At 38.0% G+C, this 16668-nt stretch overlaps 1 protein-coding gene across 1 annotated transcript in view; it reads right to left on the reverse strand.

Moving 5' to 3' along the window:
• Positions 1 to 940: 940 nt before the first annotated feature.
• Positions 941 to 16668, reverse strand: part of nrxn3a (neurexin 3a) — a 174826-nt gene continuing 159098 nt past the window's right edge. The window contains exons 20-23 of the mRNA XM_053435201.1: positions 14378 to 14467; positions 13098 to 13405; positions 12079 to 12160; positions 941 to 1581 (exon numbers count right to left, since the gene is read on the reverse strand). Coding sequence (XP_053291176.1) covers positions 941 to 1581; positions 12079 to 12160; positions 13098 to 13405; positions 14378 to 14467 — 1121 coding nt within the window. The remainder of the gene's footprint in view (positions 1582 to 12078; positions 12161 to 13097; positions 13406 to 14377; positions 14468 to 16668) is intronic.

A 16668-nucleotide genomic window follows, 5' to 3' on the forward strand; every position in this document is an offset into this window, starting at 1 on the left:
AAGAGATGTTTTTTTTTTTTTTCCATGGTTAGCAGTTTGAAGGGTTCTGAAAGTGGGGAATTGGGCTGAGAGCTCTGATTTGACGACAACGTGTTTTGGCATTAAAGAGAATGTGGTCCAAGTCGAACACTGTATACTGGACTTTTACCATACTGTACTTTACTTTAGAAGTAGGATGGCATGCATCTCACAATAACTTGCTTTATACCAACAGAACTTTCCACTTCTCTCCACAGAGCTGACAGTCGCTCTGCCCGGCAGACAATGAGAATAGTTGTGGTGAATCAGATGCCAGAGCAGAACAGATTCTAAATTCTGCCCACGGCAATTTACTCACTTGGTTTCATTTTATACACAGAAACAGGATTTTTTCCTTATTGTTCTTTTTGTCATTTTTTCCATTTTGCTTGAAGCAAAAATAAGTAAGACACCACACTTGTATTATGTATAAACCATAGAAATTTGTCATATTCTGGTACAGCAGTCCTTTTTTACTTTTACAGTGATCATGTGCCTGACCCCTCGTTTTGAAGCACTACATGTTGCTTACATGCTGAAAATGTAGAAGATTATGAGCCATTTGCCATTAAGAATTTTACAAAAAATTTTTTTTTGTTTAACGCCAAGGATCACATAGCTCTAAAAGTCACTTAGGAGAATGGTGTAGCTGTGAAATATTTCTATACTGACAACGTCTCTGACCAGATAGAAGTATGAGATCTCTAAAGTTGCTATTTAGCCTTGTCGTTATGCTTACAATAGTAAGTGTGCTTTATATTACAGTACATTTCATCAGTTCATCTACTCAGCACAGTACACGTTTATTCAAGTTCCATGTTAATACCATCATTTGTCATAGCTCCTCACAAGGAAACTGATAAGTAAATGTTCTCTCAGTGCTTTCTTCCTTCATTCTCTTGTGTTCATCAAAGTCTCACAGTCACACATAATACTCCTTATCCTTATTTTTCTGTTTCTTGTTGCTGCCTTTCAAGCTCTGCTGTTTGTCCTTCATCACAGCGCCATTGCTTTGTACAGCTGAGTTGGTTATGTAGTTCCTGCTCTCGTCCACCTGGTAGGAGCCTTCATCCCTGTTCCTGTACTTATACATGGCATACAGGAGGATGAGGATGCACAGGGCAGCGGCCGCCACTATTCCGATGACCATCCCGGTGGTGCTGCTAGATTCACGGACCACTTCCGAGGGCCCTGGTACTCGCCTGACGCCCGGCTCTGTGGGGTGTGCTGTGGGTATATTACGGAACATTGGGGAGGTTATTAATGGGCCCCTCAGCTTGGTGCTGTCTACCTCAAAGGATGTGGGCAATGGAAGCAACACTAGGTCAGGCTGGGGTTTTAGCTCGCGGTTATTCATTTTGCCGGCCGGCTGTTTGGCCGGAGCATTGTGGAGGGTTGCGGTGGAGGCAGATGTGGCGGTGGTGCGGCTCTGGTCGGCGGTTAGTAGTATGGCGGTAGAGGTAGTCCTACTGCGTCTGGAGACTGAAGGTTTGTTAGGTCTAAAAGTCTTGGGTGTCTGAGCTTTGTAGCCACCTTCAAAGCCTGACGTGGACAAGGTCTTATCTGTTACCAAGGAGAAGGTCGAGTAAAAATCTTCATCATCAGTAGGGGGCAGGTTAGACTTGAATGCTTCCCCAGAGCCATACCCCGATATCACCAAGCCATCATCATCACAATCATCGCTGCCTCGGTCCGACAAGCAAGGTACCCCCGCCTCAGTGGCCTTGGACAGGGACTCTTTGGTGGTCTCAATAATGGTGAGGAGTGGGTGGTGGGTTGAGGGTGTGGGAATGAAGGGTGCACGAGGAGCTACAAAGGGTTGCGCTAATGGATCCTCAAGTACTGGGATGACTAACTCAGCTCCTAAGGTTAGAGAGAGACAGGTTAGAAGGCAGCATGGGAGTTTTGTGAAATAAGCAATATTAGACGTATCTGGACAAAAAAACAAAACAGGCAACTACTAAAACAAAAATCAAGTCAAAATACTTGCCATATCAGAAGTAAAGTGACATATTTCTAGTATAAACTTCCAAAAGGTTTAAGAGTTCTGCAAGGATGAGCCAGAAAGACAGAGCAAAGTTTTCTTTATGGTCAACAGGCTCACTCTGGTTATATCTCATTCTTCCTCTGGTATATCTTGAAAAGAATATGTTTTCATTTGAAACAGTGTTATATATCAGACATGATCTCTGTCTACACTATGACATGCTTGTCATACCACATGAACATTAACGAACAATAGACATGTATGTAGACAGGACGCAGATTGTTAATTATGCTCTAGGTTGCTTATTTACAGGAAATATTTAAGCTAAACTCAAAGGGTTTAAAAAGTGACCAGAGTGGTTTTAGTCAATAGTGTTGTCATTGCTATTTCCCTTCATTTAATAATGAAATAGAAAGAAGGAACTAATATTAAGAAAAAAAATCTAATTCTAAAGAATGTTTTACACCACTAATTTAGATCAATGTAGTGTTAAAACAGATAGAAACATACATCAGAGTTATATAATAATAGAAATGACCGACTCAGCAGTGTCACGTCTCAGTGGCTCTCACATCATCTTAAACCTCTTGTTTTTTACACAGGTCTGATCACTGCAGTTATAGTTCAACAAACATTTCTCAGATACAGAGCTGTTCTTTGGTTGTGTGGCCACCTCATCCTCAGATTGTATGTGAAAAAAAAATATAACCCCTGCCTCTTGATACAGTTATCTGATTTCATTTGGGTCTGATTTAAAAAAGGATGCACATCTTTAAATCAATTAAGCACCGAATGATTATATACATAGTTAACAGTCCTTATAGCCAAGTGCAAATCATCTGAATTGAGTAATGAAAAACAAATTATTAATAATCATAACCTAAAATTCAACACAAAATACCATTCTGCATAATAGTTTAATTATAAGTCAGTTTCAAATCTGCAAATTTCAGGAATCAGGCCGTATTAGTTTATGTATGCATCCTTCCAGATGGTGAAAGGTCAATTAATTAGCAAACGGAACACTGGTCATCACATATTCTGGTTTCATCCTTTCTCCTGGGCTGCTTTATTCACTAAGAACAGCTCTGTGACCAGGAAAAACCTGTTTAACTCTAACTTTACCTTTAGGTTTAGAATATGTCACCTGAATGCTCACTCCTTAGTTCAGTTAGAAGATCAAATAACAGTAAATATGTACCTGCACTTACTTCATACTACATTTTTTTCAGTTCAAAATTATGAAATCATGAATATTGAAACTTGAATCTGAACTCTACAATGTGTATACCACAGTGACGGTCTCCTTAGATTCGACTACAGAGCAACCAACCTCACATTTCAAAGTCTTTCTGATGAAAGTCTATTTGTGCTCACATAACATCTAAATTGCATGTGTATGCATGCATGATTTTTGACTATTTCAGAAGCCACTCCTGGTCAAATAAGGGATGTAGAAAATGGAAGCCTGCATTGTGTGTACAGTGCATTGTTAGTAATTTCTAACAAATAGCAACTGTCCACCCAATTAGTGCGTTGGTATTTGTAACTTAATTAAATTACAGCAGCGTGTAAAATAAATAAACTGAATAACTGAGTACTCTTGCTTCATCTGGTCACTGTGGCAAAGTTAATTACACTGGTATATAGATTGACTTCATGCTAAATAATGATTGATCATTGTCTTCTATGAAAACCATGTGGTGGCTCATCAGGCGTTGCTGCTACAAATACCTTCAATCATGACTTTATAAATCAGCAACAACAAAAAGTCTTGAAAAGACCAGCATTTTAACACTGTGATTAAGTTGCACTGTAACACTGCATATTTTTTTGATCCATTTAGCAGTGATAAATTTTTCTCCTCAGTCTTTGGAGGTCCTGTATTAAGTGTTGATTGTGCAAATAGAGTGTTTTCTTTGACTACAGCATGGCTGCGTTCAGTGCCAGCTGGGTGCAACTCTTGTTTTCCAACATGACACAAGGATTAAAAGAAACTGAAACCCATTTTGAAGTGAAGCGTTTGATTGACTTATAACGGAGGTGCAATTTGAGTGAACATTCATTTTAACATTGACAAGCAAAATATCTACTGCCATCAAGCATGTGCGTACTGAATCTTTGAGGCACATTTCAAACTCCATGCCAACAAAAGGAATATTGAACTAACAAATTATCACAAAAAGACAACACATACATTCACAAGCACACAAATCTGTAGATCAAACAAATGCCATTTTATTCTATAATATCAAACAATAAAACACAATATAAGATTCAGTAGTCAGTGTACACAGCTTGATCGCAGATGCAGTTTGAAATATCGGAAAAAGTGCGGCTTCGCACAAAGGATTTTCTTAAGAACAAATCCTGTAATTGTACCACAGGAGTTCATTGAGTGGAATCATATGTTATATTTTGTTTTGCTGATTTTAAATATGAGGAAGAGTTAGTTTGCAGGATGATTAACAGTGGCTGAGGGCAAAAACAGATAAGTGACTTGTTGAATCAATCAATGTGTCATTATATATGTACATACATATATATTATGATCAAATCAATACATAGTGTAATTACTTTCTGTAATTATAAATACATATTTCTGTAATTATTTATTATTTATTTTTATTAAGTCCTTGAAATAAGGACTTTAAATTTAATTTAATCTTCCCTTTTTTATAAACATAAATAAATGAATACGTATATTTAAAAAAATAAATAATGGGAAAGTCAATAAACAGGGCTATTGATACAAAAGTAGTTTTTGTGCATTTAATGCCATAATAATTTATTCATTAAGTGGTTTGTTTAATTCCAGATTTTTTTCATAGCAGTCTATACTGTGTCCATTACACACTTTGCTACAAGTGTGAGATACATTAGAATGAACATTTCGATTTTCTCCCACTTCTCACAATTAACAAACTGCATCTTTAAAACAAAGTAAAACAAAAAAAAAACAATTCAACAAGAAGAGAAACATATGTACTGTAGATTTTCAACTTACATCATCAAATTGCCCGCATGATTTAGGCATGAAGAAAACAATTTACAAAGGAAAGGTTGTGTAAGACTGTTGGATAGCCACTTGGTACCGTTAAATATCATTTTTATCCATTGTAGAGTTTGTTCTATCTTAAAACATGACGGTACAGGGAGGCAACAACACATACATCCACACCACATAACATAAAAAATAAACACCATAATTCTGTTTTTTTTTCTGTGTTTTTCTTTTTTCTGGTAAATAATTTCCTTTTACAAAAAAATGTGTATCTACATTTTTTTTCCATTGCAATAGACTTCAATATTATCTAAAATCTATTCATGTAACAGTTTTTGCTTAAATTGTCATTTGTTCTTTAGTGTTGAATGGATAAATGACTTTCATATTTTCATATCTCTAAAGACAAGGGAGAAGGTGAAGAAGGGGTGGGACCTATGAACACACTACATAGGAAATGAGGGTGATGAGGGTGACAGTGTAAGTCAGTTGCCATGTCCATGTAAAGGCAGTACGAAGCGGTCGGGCGGCATTAGAGCTTTTGGCTGTAAGGAAGGGATGGGGATATACAAACAATGAGCAATATACATGCCCATCTACAGAAAAGAACAGAAGAAATCTAACACTGACAAGTCTGACAAACCCTAAACTGCAACTTCTTAGCCATGCAATTCATTTGTTTTTTGTCTTACAGTCAAAATATTATTCAGCAAAGATGAATTTGTTTCGTAAAGATAGATTAAAAATATCTGAAAGAAATGGAAGGTATGTGAGAAGTAGATCTGGAACTGCTTCATATACCAATTTGTGGGTTTGGGCTTAAAATTTAAAAACACCAGTGGTTGAGATGATAGCGCATATGCTTGACCTTTTGCTTTTTTTTTCGTATTCAATATTTGCCAAGAAATAATACTGAAGGGAATAAAACACACAAGTTAGTCACTGAAGTAGTTCCAAATCACAAAGTCAAATTATATCAAAAAATATTCCACACTGTCATTTGAATATTATCTGATTGACAAAAAAACAAACCAAACATACTTAATAAGCCAAAAACCATAATCAGAACCAAAATGCCAGCGATCAATTGGATAAATGCAAAAGGTATGACCAGTTAAAACTACTAAATGATATGTGTTAAGATGAAAGAACAAAGCCATTTAAAATTTTGCACACACTACAACCAGATGCACACAATAGGAAACAGACGCGGTGAGAGAGGCACTCGACTCGAGGACGGGCTCCTCTCTCATGCCTTTCTGGATGACAAATCTGTAATGTTAGTCTTTAAACATGAACCGGCCGTGCAGTCTGGGTGTACATTAGAGGGAGACGGTACTGGCTGAGATGGGTTACTATTATTCATTTTTGGTTTCGTTTTAGTCGTACTGCAGGATGTTGATGCATGCTTAAAGTAAGTTGCATTTAGGGAGAGTAGAAAATAAAACAACACAGCAAACTGAGGGCAGGTAAGGCAGACTGATGTTAGAAAATTAGGAGACGGACACTGTGTCCCAATCCCAATACTATGAAAAACAATTGATCACTGAGGTCATGTGAAAGTTGGAACTGGCAAGAACTGTCATGTGATTCAACATGCATGCAGACTGTCCAACTGCAACTTTGTGAAGCTACGGTTAGTATTCTACCTGGATACAATGTTATCCATTATCACTGCACTTTGTATGTGAATCCAGTTTGTTACTACACCAGTGTGAACGCACTGCTTACCCCAACCCCACCACCCAGAAAACCCAAGTCAAATTTTAAGTGCAGTATGCAATTGGGACACAGCTCAGGATTAACTCATAGCGGTGGGGGAAACTAAAGAAAAAAAAAACACAAAACCAACATATATTGATAATACTGTGTTATGTACTAGATGTGGAATGCAGTTTCTTCCGGATTCGAAGTAGGATTAAAGCGTCAAACGACAAGCTTAATGCTGATATCCATAAACACTGTGCAGCAGTGGAGGGCGTGCTCCAAAGGTGGCAGCTTCTAGTTTATCAGAACCTGCCAAGGCTAACACCTGTTCCAATCACGGAAACCTGGTTCCAAATCAGGGAGTTGATGGAAGTGTTGATTTGGTGCATACAAATATAAATACTGAACATGTAGTGCTTCAATTACTGCCATCATCCAACCATGAAAGGTGAGAAGCAACATGTCAGCTCATGACTATTTCTGAGTAGCAGTTTATAGTTGGTCCAACTTTTTGAGGTAGCCAGAAGTAGGGTATTGTTTTCACTCTGCTGTGTGTATTTGCACAAAATATTTTAACAATTTAGGGACAGTTTATTACCTAACTTTGGGGGAATGTTACTGTGGGGGGTATCTACAGATCAAGTTTAGGAGCTAATCAGTTAGTGGTCAAAGTACAAGGACAAAAAAAACAAAACACTATATGGAAATAGGTATTGGGATTCCTACACATTACACCTACAGCAGCTTTTATGACATCCCATTCTAAATCCATAGGCATTAATATGGAGTTGGTCCCCCCTTTGCAGCAATGACAGCTTCCACTCTTCTGGGAAGGCTTTCTGCAAGATTTTTGGGGAATGTTAGGTGGAATTTTTGCCCATTCATCCAGAAGATTATTTGTGAGGTCAGACACTCATGCTGGACATGAGGACATAGCTCTCAATCTCAATTCTAGTTCATCCCAAATGTGTTTGATGGGGTAGAGATCAGGGCTCTGTGCGGACCAATCAGGTTCTTCCACAGCAAACTCACCCAACCATGCTTTTATGGACCTTGCTTTGTGCACTGAGTACAAGCATGCTGGAACAGAAAAGGGTCTTTCCCAAACTGTCCCCACAAAGTTGGATGCATATAATTGTGCAGAGGGCATGGAAACACTGCATGGATGTACCATCAGAAGACTGTAAACCAGTATCATAGCAGCGGCACTCCTCTGGGACAATCAGCACTTGCGGTTTGTTCAGTGGTTAAGATTAAGGATTACTACACGATTTTGAAAAGTACATAAACATTCATTGAAGAATATTATGGATACCAGCTTAAACTTCTATAGTGTCTTTTGACATATAATCTAAATATTTTGTAAAATGCAACCTACATGTGTTGTTTCCATGTAGGTAAAAATGAGAATCAGAGAGGAATTCCATAAGATGGCACATGTCTGACACTTCTATGCTCAAGTGAAAAAGAGTAGTGTCTAGTGATTGAAAAGTAGGAAGGAAATGTATTTAAAACCTTGTGGTGGGCTGTAGGGAGTGGTCAATACTTGTGGATGTCTCACTTGAGATTTATTAATAGAGCCGGTTCACCAACACAACATGTGTCCAAGACAGATTCGACTGCTATTATGTGGGTAATTAAATTAGTGATTAATGCACTACTAAGAAAACCACATGCTATTGATAAAGGTGCTTTCAGTTGATTGTTTATGAATGACTTGTTTGTCATTGTTGTAAATGTTGCTGGTTCAAGGTAAGAGGTCTGTATTTATATGCAAAGTAGGCCCTTCACTACCAAGCAGGTACTTTAGGGCAGGCCTGTAGGAATGAGAAGTTTGCTTGCCCTTTTGTAGCTACTTCAGAATTATTCCTTGTCATTCCTGAGTCCTCCTCGAATAAACTGTCACTTCTTCATTGTCTCTATGCTCGTCGCTGTTTGCCAAACCTTTTATATACAGTCTTTGTTAGAAGCTGCTGTTATTTTTTCATACAACACATGTAAGCTATTTCATCGGTCTGTTAAGCAATCTTCAGACCCTAGTTTACAACTTTCTATATCTAAAGCTATGTAGTTCAGCCCGTTGTAAATCATAGCAGCAACAAAAAGAGTCTGTTCCGCATACAGACAGACGTTTGTGGAATTAGTAGGTCGATGTTCATCGTTGTAATGAACTCATCGGCCTGATATTTACATGAGGTAACACAAGGTCTGGGAAGGCACTCAAGACTGAGTGGAGTGACTTTGCAACTGATAACGAAACATTTTATTTTGTAATGACATTGGCAGGGAAACTGTAATAAATGTCTAAGCTATCTAACTGTATTTCATGGCCTTATCACGTTAATAAGGTCATAATACTGATCCACCGTGTGTGCACCTTATCACAATCAGTCATTATGTTGCATTGTTATTAATTTAGCGTTGTGTTTGTGGTCCGCCTGATAAATAGAAAACCAATATTCAGTTTATTTTATCTCAGTATTTGGTCACAGTGTATACTCCTGACAGAACTACCTGGCTCTTTAACTGCTAACACTCCAGTGTCTGTTAGTGTCTGCCTCCAGGGGAGCCGAGGGAAGCTCAGTGATAATTCACTGCAGGGTCCTCACTATGGGAGACTCCTTTCACATTTCACATTAAGACCATTGCTATTAATGAGTGTGTGACTGTAGTGTGACCTCTCTTGTGTTTTGGTGATACTGAAAATATTGTCTTCACGTATTGCATTTTTCCCCCCGAAGTGAACAGGGGATCAAAAGCAGATATTATTTATCACTGATGAGGTTGATTTCAATTAAGAGGGCACCCTATACATAGCACAGTGGTTTTATTTCTGTTAATACAGGTCTGAGGTAGGTGTCTAATTTTATTGCCCTGACATTTTTTGCCATACTAGTCTTTTGCTCTTGCTTTTTAAAGCATTTCAGTTCTTTTAGAGATATCATCGAAAGGGAATGGTAGACACATTTTTGTAATGTATCAGGTTTAGTGCGGACATATAGTTATGATTCGTGAATATGTTTTTTTTTAAACTGCATTTTAAAACAGTATCTTATTAAATAGGTTTGTAATATTTGTCAGTGACTGAGCATGGGCCTGTTATTGGCCATGGGGTATTTTTCTACTGAGGTCATGTGGTATGAATTTGAACCAATTTACTTGTTCATCATTCAATCAGTTTATGGTTCAATGCCATCTTATGAAATATATTGAGAGAAGACAACAGATTCACAACAGAGCACAGAATCACTTGATAACTTCTCCAAACAGACAACAGCCACACAGACTAAATAAAGAAAGTGTGAGTAAAACAACATTCCAAGACATTCGATGACGCAACGACCGCCCCCCAAAAAAGAAAGAAATATTTCTAACTTAAACACGAGTGTAGACAAGTTTGTCTAAATGTTAGGGGGTGGGGTGTGCAGGGGTGACTTGGTGGTGTAAAGCCTCAAACAGCATGCAAAGAACTGACCCTTAGGAAAGTGATCTTAAGAGCTCACAAAATCATAGTACCAATGAAAAATAAAGTTTAAAGACTAGAATTTGTGGCAATTTTTTTTATTTTTTTGCCATCGACATTGGAATATGTTCAAATGAAGTAAAAGAGAGTAAATTAGGGAGGGATTAAAGAATTAAAAGTGATGTACGCTCCCAGTTTTCATCTATAGCTGTTTGTCATATAGGAAGATTCCATGTTCAGGACCAAAAACGTTGATGGCAAGAAAACATTTTTATTTGCTTTGGAAAAAAAATGTTATTATTAAAAGCTGCATGGTACAAAACCACATGGTACTCAGAGTATATGTGGAAACAATTAACACCCACCAAAACAGCATGCCACAAATGATGAGGCCAAAATACACAAATGTGCTTCTGGATGAGTGGCGAATAGACGGCAATCATGTCTCAAAAAAAAAAAAAAAGAGAGAGAAATAGTAAACCTAAACAGGATATAGCAGTGACTCCCAAAAAGAACAAAGGAAACTTGAAATCAAAGCATGCCACTGTCAACGTCAACGTGATGTTAGGTGTTAGAATGGTGTGAATTTCTGTGTAAACACATGACTGGATGACTGGGGCCCTGTCTTTGTCTTTCTTCACAAATCCCAGTGAATCTCAGGCTACACAGCACAGCTATGAATCTGTCGACACCACAACCTTTGAGCGCTTTGATAAAATTTGGGAATGGCCTTCTTCAATGAGAACCGAGCAGACAGCCCTAAGACTCTCAGCCAGTATGGGTGTAAATGTTATCATTAAGAATTGAGACGAATACTTTCAGGGAAATATTGAAACCTAAAATAAAGCAAACATTCTTCTTTACCTGTGGAGTGTCATGGAGGGGCATTCCCTCACACTCATCAGCAATCAAATAAACATTATTTCTTAAAACTATGTTCGTTTTTTTAAAACAGGTTTTCAAAATAAAACATGTAGAAAGAAATAACATATATTTTGTATTATTATTATTCGGTATGGAAGTGACAACATGCCTATTTGCTGTTTCCTACTGAAATTAGAATTACTAAAATATGGAAATTCCCAAATTCTTTCAAATGTTTGAGGTATCATAATTCTGGAACGTTTAGAATTTTCCTTAAATATTTTGATACAAAAAAGACAGAATAACAAGAACACCTAAAAAAGCAAAAGTATGACCCGAAAAGAAAGGAAGCTTGTACACAGAAATTCAATGATATCTGTTCTCTATTACATGTACCAACACAAGCCTCTTAATATGGAAAAAAAAAACACAAATGATAATGGAAATGAAAAATTGATCAATGTGGTCGAGACAACACGCTGAATATTTAGCTCAAAAGGATTTTAGATTTTTAAAGACACTGTCAAATGTGTGTTATTTTAAAGATGAACGTTTGCAGAGCAGTGAATGGACTCAAACATATGTTGCAGCATCAGTGCAGAGAACATGGTTCACCATCATTCAGATTTTGCACATTAATGATGACATGTGCTAACCCTCATTATTCCTCTTAGCAGACAAAATCTGTATGTGCCCTGGTGACCATGTTAACTACTTTGGAAGACCCCATGTGCAAGTGTAGCTCATGATATTAATTAATTACCTTCTCTGTTACTTGTGTCAACTAGCAACATATTAACTGGACTGTTATTTGAATTTTGCACATGGCATTCAATCATCCAGCTTTCTTTAGATTAGTTAAGGTACAGTGCAGCTTTCTTACCAATGCTTACGATTACCACACTGGCTGTTTTGATGAAGTTACACTTTGTCTAACCATGGGGCTGTGATGCTTTTGAGGATGTCTTCATCCTCTGGTGCAGAGATGAGTGAAAGCACAAAGAAAGCAAGCAAATTCAAACTAACCTAGCCCACCTGCATGGCTAGTCTCGCACTCCTCCAGGTCTTCGTCATCGCTCGAACACTCTGCGGAGGACACTATGTCATCTGATGGGTGCTTCGCGGCCACAACATAGGTCGTCAAGAGGTCACAGCCGCAGCAAAGATACCCAAACACAAAGAGCAAAACACAAAGGAGACACGGAAAGACGAGGGGAAATGGACAAGGGAAGTTAGAAGGTGAGAAGGACTCTGACCTTGGAAACAATTGTGTGACAAAATTATCTTAACTCAAGGTTCACTTTTTTTCTCTTAACTATTCCCCTTAGTTTATATGGGTTTGATCAGTTGCCATGGAAATGGCTCATTTAATATCACATGACCTTAATGGGGTCATATAAGCGGAAGGAACCCTATATCTATCTGTCAAAAGTATCTCTGGTGTCAGATGTGAACGTCATCCTTGAGCATTCTCTGTGGTAGGTTTCGCTTGACTTGTGGTTTTGTCGTTTTGTCTTACACTTCCTGACTCATCCTATTAGAAAAACTTAGGAGAGCAGATGGAAACTAATATTAATGTTGCCTACGGATTCACAGCACCTTACAGATACATTAGCTTACTTTTGTAATGTCTTTGTGTTGCCTGCATGCTTTTATAAATTGTCTCAATTGTTTTGTTGCATTCTCTCATTTAATTCTAAGTAGATGAATATAATCCATCTGTTTATTCGAAGGACAGGCAGCATCTTATAACATTTCTTGTTTTCGTAGAAGCTTTCTTGTGACACCTCTGTGACTTCAGGATACCAACAATAACGTAGAATAGTGTCTACTGGCCTTGCCTAATGGTGCTTGAGTTTAACTCTTGAATGCCAAGCACCATGCATATGACTTTCCATTTTGTAAACAAGAGCTCCACGTGAAGCCAACAATAGCATAATAACATATGGCTTATTGCTGTGTATCGAACAAAGTCAACTTCAATCATACTGAGAATGTATCCTGTCTTATGTCTGATCCCTTTTTGCAAAGTTATAATGAACATTTGACAATACCTGTACAGTTGAGGAGGACCTGTGTTTCCGTGTGGTCGTGGTGGACATCATGGTAGTTGTCTCAATGAAGGTTGTGGACATCTCTGGGGCCATGGCCGTGGTCCTGGCTGAGCCTGCCCCACTGGGCACATCCCCTACCAATCTCACGCTGCCGTTGATCTTGATGTTAGGGTTACCCTCAGCCGCCATGTTCAACACCTTGAGGCCATTATAGTAAAGGCCAGACAGTTGACCCTGAAAGGGCCGGCCATGATCACTACCTCCAATTGCGACTGATGCTTGAGTGTTGAAAATTGTCAACTGCCGCCCTACAGGAGAAATCCACATGGAATATGTATTCAACTGAGGAAATACAATTGGAATATACCTTTTTGTAGTTACACAGTTCATTTGCAACACGACTAATAGGCTTTATTTACATGGAGGCACAACAGCCAGAGGTAGTAGTGCTATGCAGCAGTATTTTTCTGAACTTTGAATACATTTTCTCTGTCTGTGTGGAAAATGCGTGTATATATGCATTTAAAATGTTACTTAATTTTATTAAAGCATTCTGCATTGGTTTGCTGTCTCTAATGGGCAATTATTTCAGTAACCATTGTCCACCGATATGTAAAGATGGCAGGACCGATACAATGGTAAAGCTAAGAAGTGCCAAAGTGATGTGACATCCAGTCCACAGTATTAACTGTGATTACATCAACAGGCTGTGACCTGTGGTCTTATCAGGATGCTTAGTTACAACTCAGTAGCCTGTTGTAACTGTTGTTTCGTGTATTTCTTGTTTTGTCACATTATCAGCAATCATCAGCATCAGTGATGTCATACTTCACTGTGATTGGCTCAGCTCTTTCAATTATAAAACGACACATTTAGCCTTTGCCCACTTGGCCTTCTTGGAACCATGTTGGCAGTGTGTGGTAAGTTGCCCACACAGTTTTTAGCCAGGACCTACCACTTTGCACTGGTTGTTGCACTTACACAATTAAAGTCCGATTCTATGAGAGATATCTTTTCAATTCGTTTTTTAAATGGATTAAGTTCTATTATATAATGAGTTATTTTACAATTGATTCATTCATTGATTTACACTTATTTAGTAGTTTAATAAGTATTTTGTTTGTATGAAGAAGTCATAAGTTCCATCGATGTGACATCTTCTGTGCTGAAGTGAGCCTCACAAAACAACTCAAACCAAACATAATATAAGCAGATGATATTTTCAACATTATACCAGTATCGTAACACATAAATAAAAATACATATTTGTTTGAAATTACCTTTCTCTTGTAGCCACTCTTCTACTGGTCTGGCGTATTTGAAAGGAATTTTCTTATTGGCCATTTGATAGCGTTCAATGTCGCTGTTCCCTTCAAAGTTTAAGAAGAAATTTATAAAGACATTTATTTATCATCAGAATTATGTCACCATGTCATTTTCTCCTCTAACATTTAAAAAATGTTTAAATAATTTTATCCAAGGATTTTTTTTTTTAATGAGCTTGCTTTAGTTACAGTATGGATCTTTAAGCAAATTTAATTTAAAAGATCAGGGGAAGAAGTTTCCCTGATCTGAACGTTTATAAAATGTAAAAAGAAAATAACACAATATAAAGACAATCAGTTATATCAGACAACAGGATTTGCTGTAGTGTAGTTTGCATGCAACACAAGAGTTAATCATCAACCACATTTTTTTTCTGGGCCTTGATTTTCATGATATGGCAGAGGCATTGAAGAACATGTCACCATACAATGCACATCACATGAGGGTATAACGTAAGTTACATGTCACTGGACAGCATATACGTTCATGGAACTGACGATTTGTTCGATAAGTGTTTACTCACAGCCGTGCCTTAGACGGGGAATTGGTAATTTACCAGTGTAAATGCCTCTGCACCTTTGAATTGTGATAACCCCAGTTAATGATGTAAGAATGTGTTCAATTGACCCAATGTAGGAGTAGCTAAGCAAAATTACATCTTGTGACTGTCAGGAGAATAGCAGGCCAACCAAATGTTTTCTTATGTAAAGTTTGTGGCTGACTTTAGTCTTGGATCTATGAAAAGATATCTGGAGAACCAGATGAAGTTTGATGTGAAAGTGAAGTCAATTTTAGAATCAGAATTCCTCTTGATTTTTCTAACAGATGCGGCAGTGTGTGTATATGTGCTGGAATATTTTCCTATGGGGTGACTTGCAGGAAGACCCGTCAGAGATTTTGGGAGAGAGATAAAGAGACATAAGAGTAAGAGATATGTTTTTCCTTGAAAGACTGCTTGGGTCAACTGCGGCTGAAACGGTCTGACTGTCTGCATGTAAAAAAAAAGACTGGCGCTGGACATGTTAGCCCAGAATAAAGTAAGCATGTGTTAACCATGGTGGGATGTTGGCATGATCTCTCTTCACTTTAATTCAAACACACTTTCAAATCTCTATATTCCTTCATTAGGCGTAGCCTATTCACACATTTTGGCTTCTTCTTAAACAGTCTGTTGGAGCATCATCAGTGGTTTCTATTTACTCCTCTCACAATGAAGACTACAGTGATGCTTTTTTTTTAAGAAGTTTCATCTGCTGGCTCAGCAACATGTCTTTTACGATGTAATATTTTGGTCACTAGAGATCTGGAGTTGAGAAGCCGATGTAAAAACTTTACTTCTCCAGAGGACCTGACCTTGCTCATAGACTTGAGATGGGATTGATGGAACTTCAGGTTCAGTTTCCATGAGGCTTTGAAAATAAAGAATTGTGGAACAGCAATTGAAAAGTGGAAAATGTATATGAAATGGGTCTTTCTAATTTGTTTTTACAGAGTGATAGGAAGGAAGACTGATGGTAGAGAGCATAAAACAAGGATATAAATGGAGATAGTAAACGAAAACTGTGGGGAAGACTGAGTAACATTTCATTTGGGCATAAAGACCCTACACAGTGAGCAGGGAATTACTGCACCACCCAATACCCCAAAAGGACGAACACAATTACCACTATCGGACACAATCTTGAAGACATATTAAACCTTTGGAGAGTTGTGGCTCAGCGCTGTGTGTGTGAGGAAGGCTGATAAGAAGCTCACTGAGACTTTGCCATCTAATCCCACGCGATTAAATGAAAACACTGTCACTAGTTTACTACAGTCATATTTCCATCATGCTGACACAGCACAGCTCCCTCCCAGTGTCAGTGGGAAAGAGAGTGTAGACAGAATAAAAGAGGGGGGAAACAGGAGGGCATGTCCTTGAACCACGATGATAATCCAACAGTATTGCGACACTGGCTGATGTGTGTTCAAATTAAGTCATTTAAAGTCTATGAGCAGCGGTTGCAGGGTTTTCAGCAGCTCCATCCTGCCAGTTTCACAAGACTCATTTTATTACAAAGAAGATCTATCTATCAGAATTATTACTCATTAAAGTCTAATCTCTTCCCTCAAGTTCTGCATGTTCCTCTGTGTGTTTAAAGTTTGCTTTATACTTACAATCTAGTTCTCTCTGTCACTTCAACAAACCTTTCCATTCACAATATTATCATCACCATAATCCACTTATGTTCTTCAAGCCAATCAG

The sequence above is a fragment of the Pleuronectes platessa genome, chromosome 11 (genome assembly GCF_947347685.1).
Source record: "Pleuronectes platessa chromosome 11, fPlePla1.1, whole genome shotgun sequence".
In the NCBI taxonomy this organism is placed as follows: Eukaryota; Metazoa; Chordata; class Actinopteri; order Pleuronectiformes; family Pleuronectidae; genus Pleuronectes; species Pleuronectes platessa.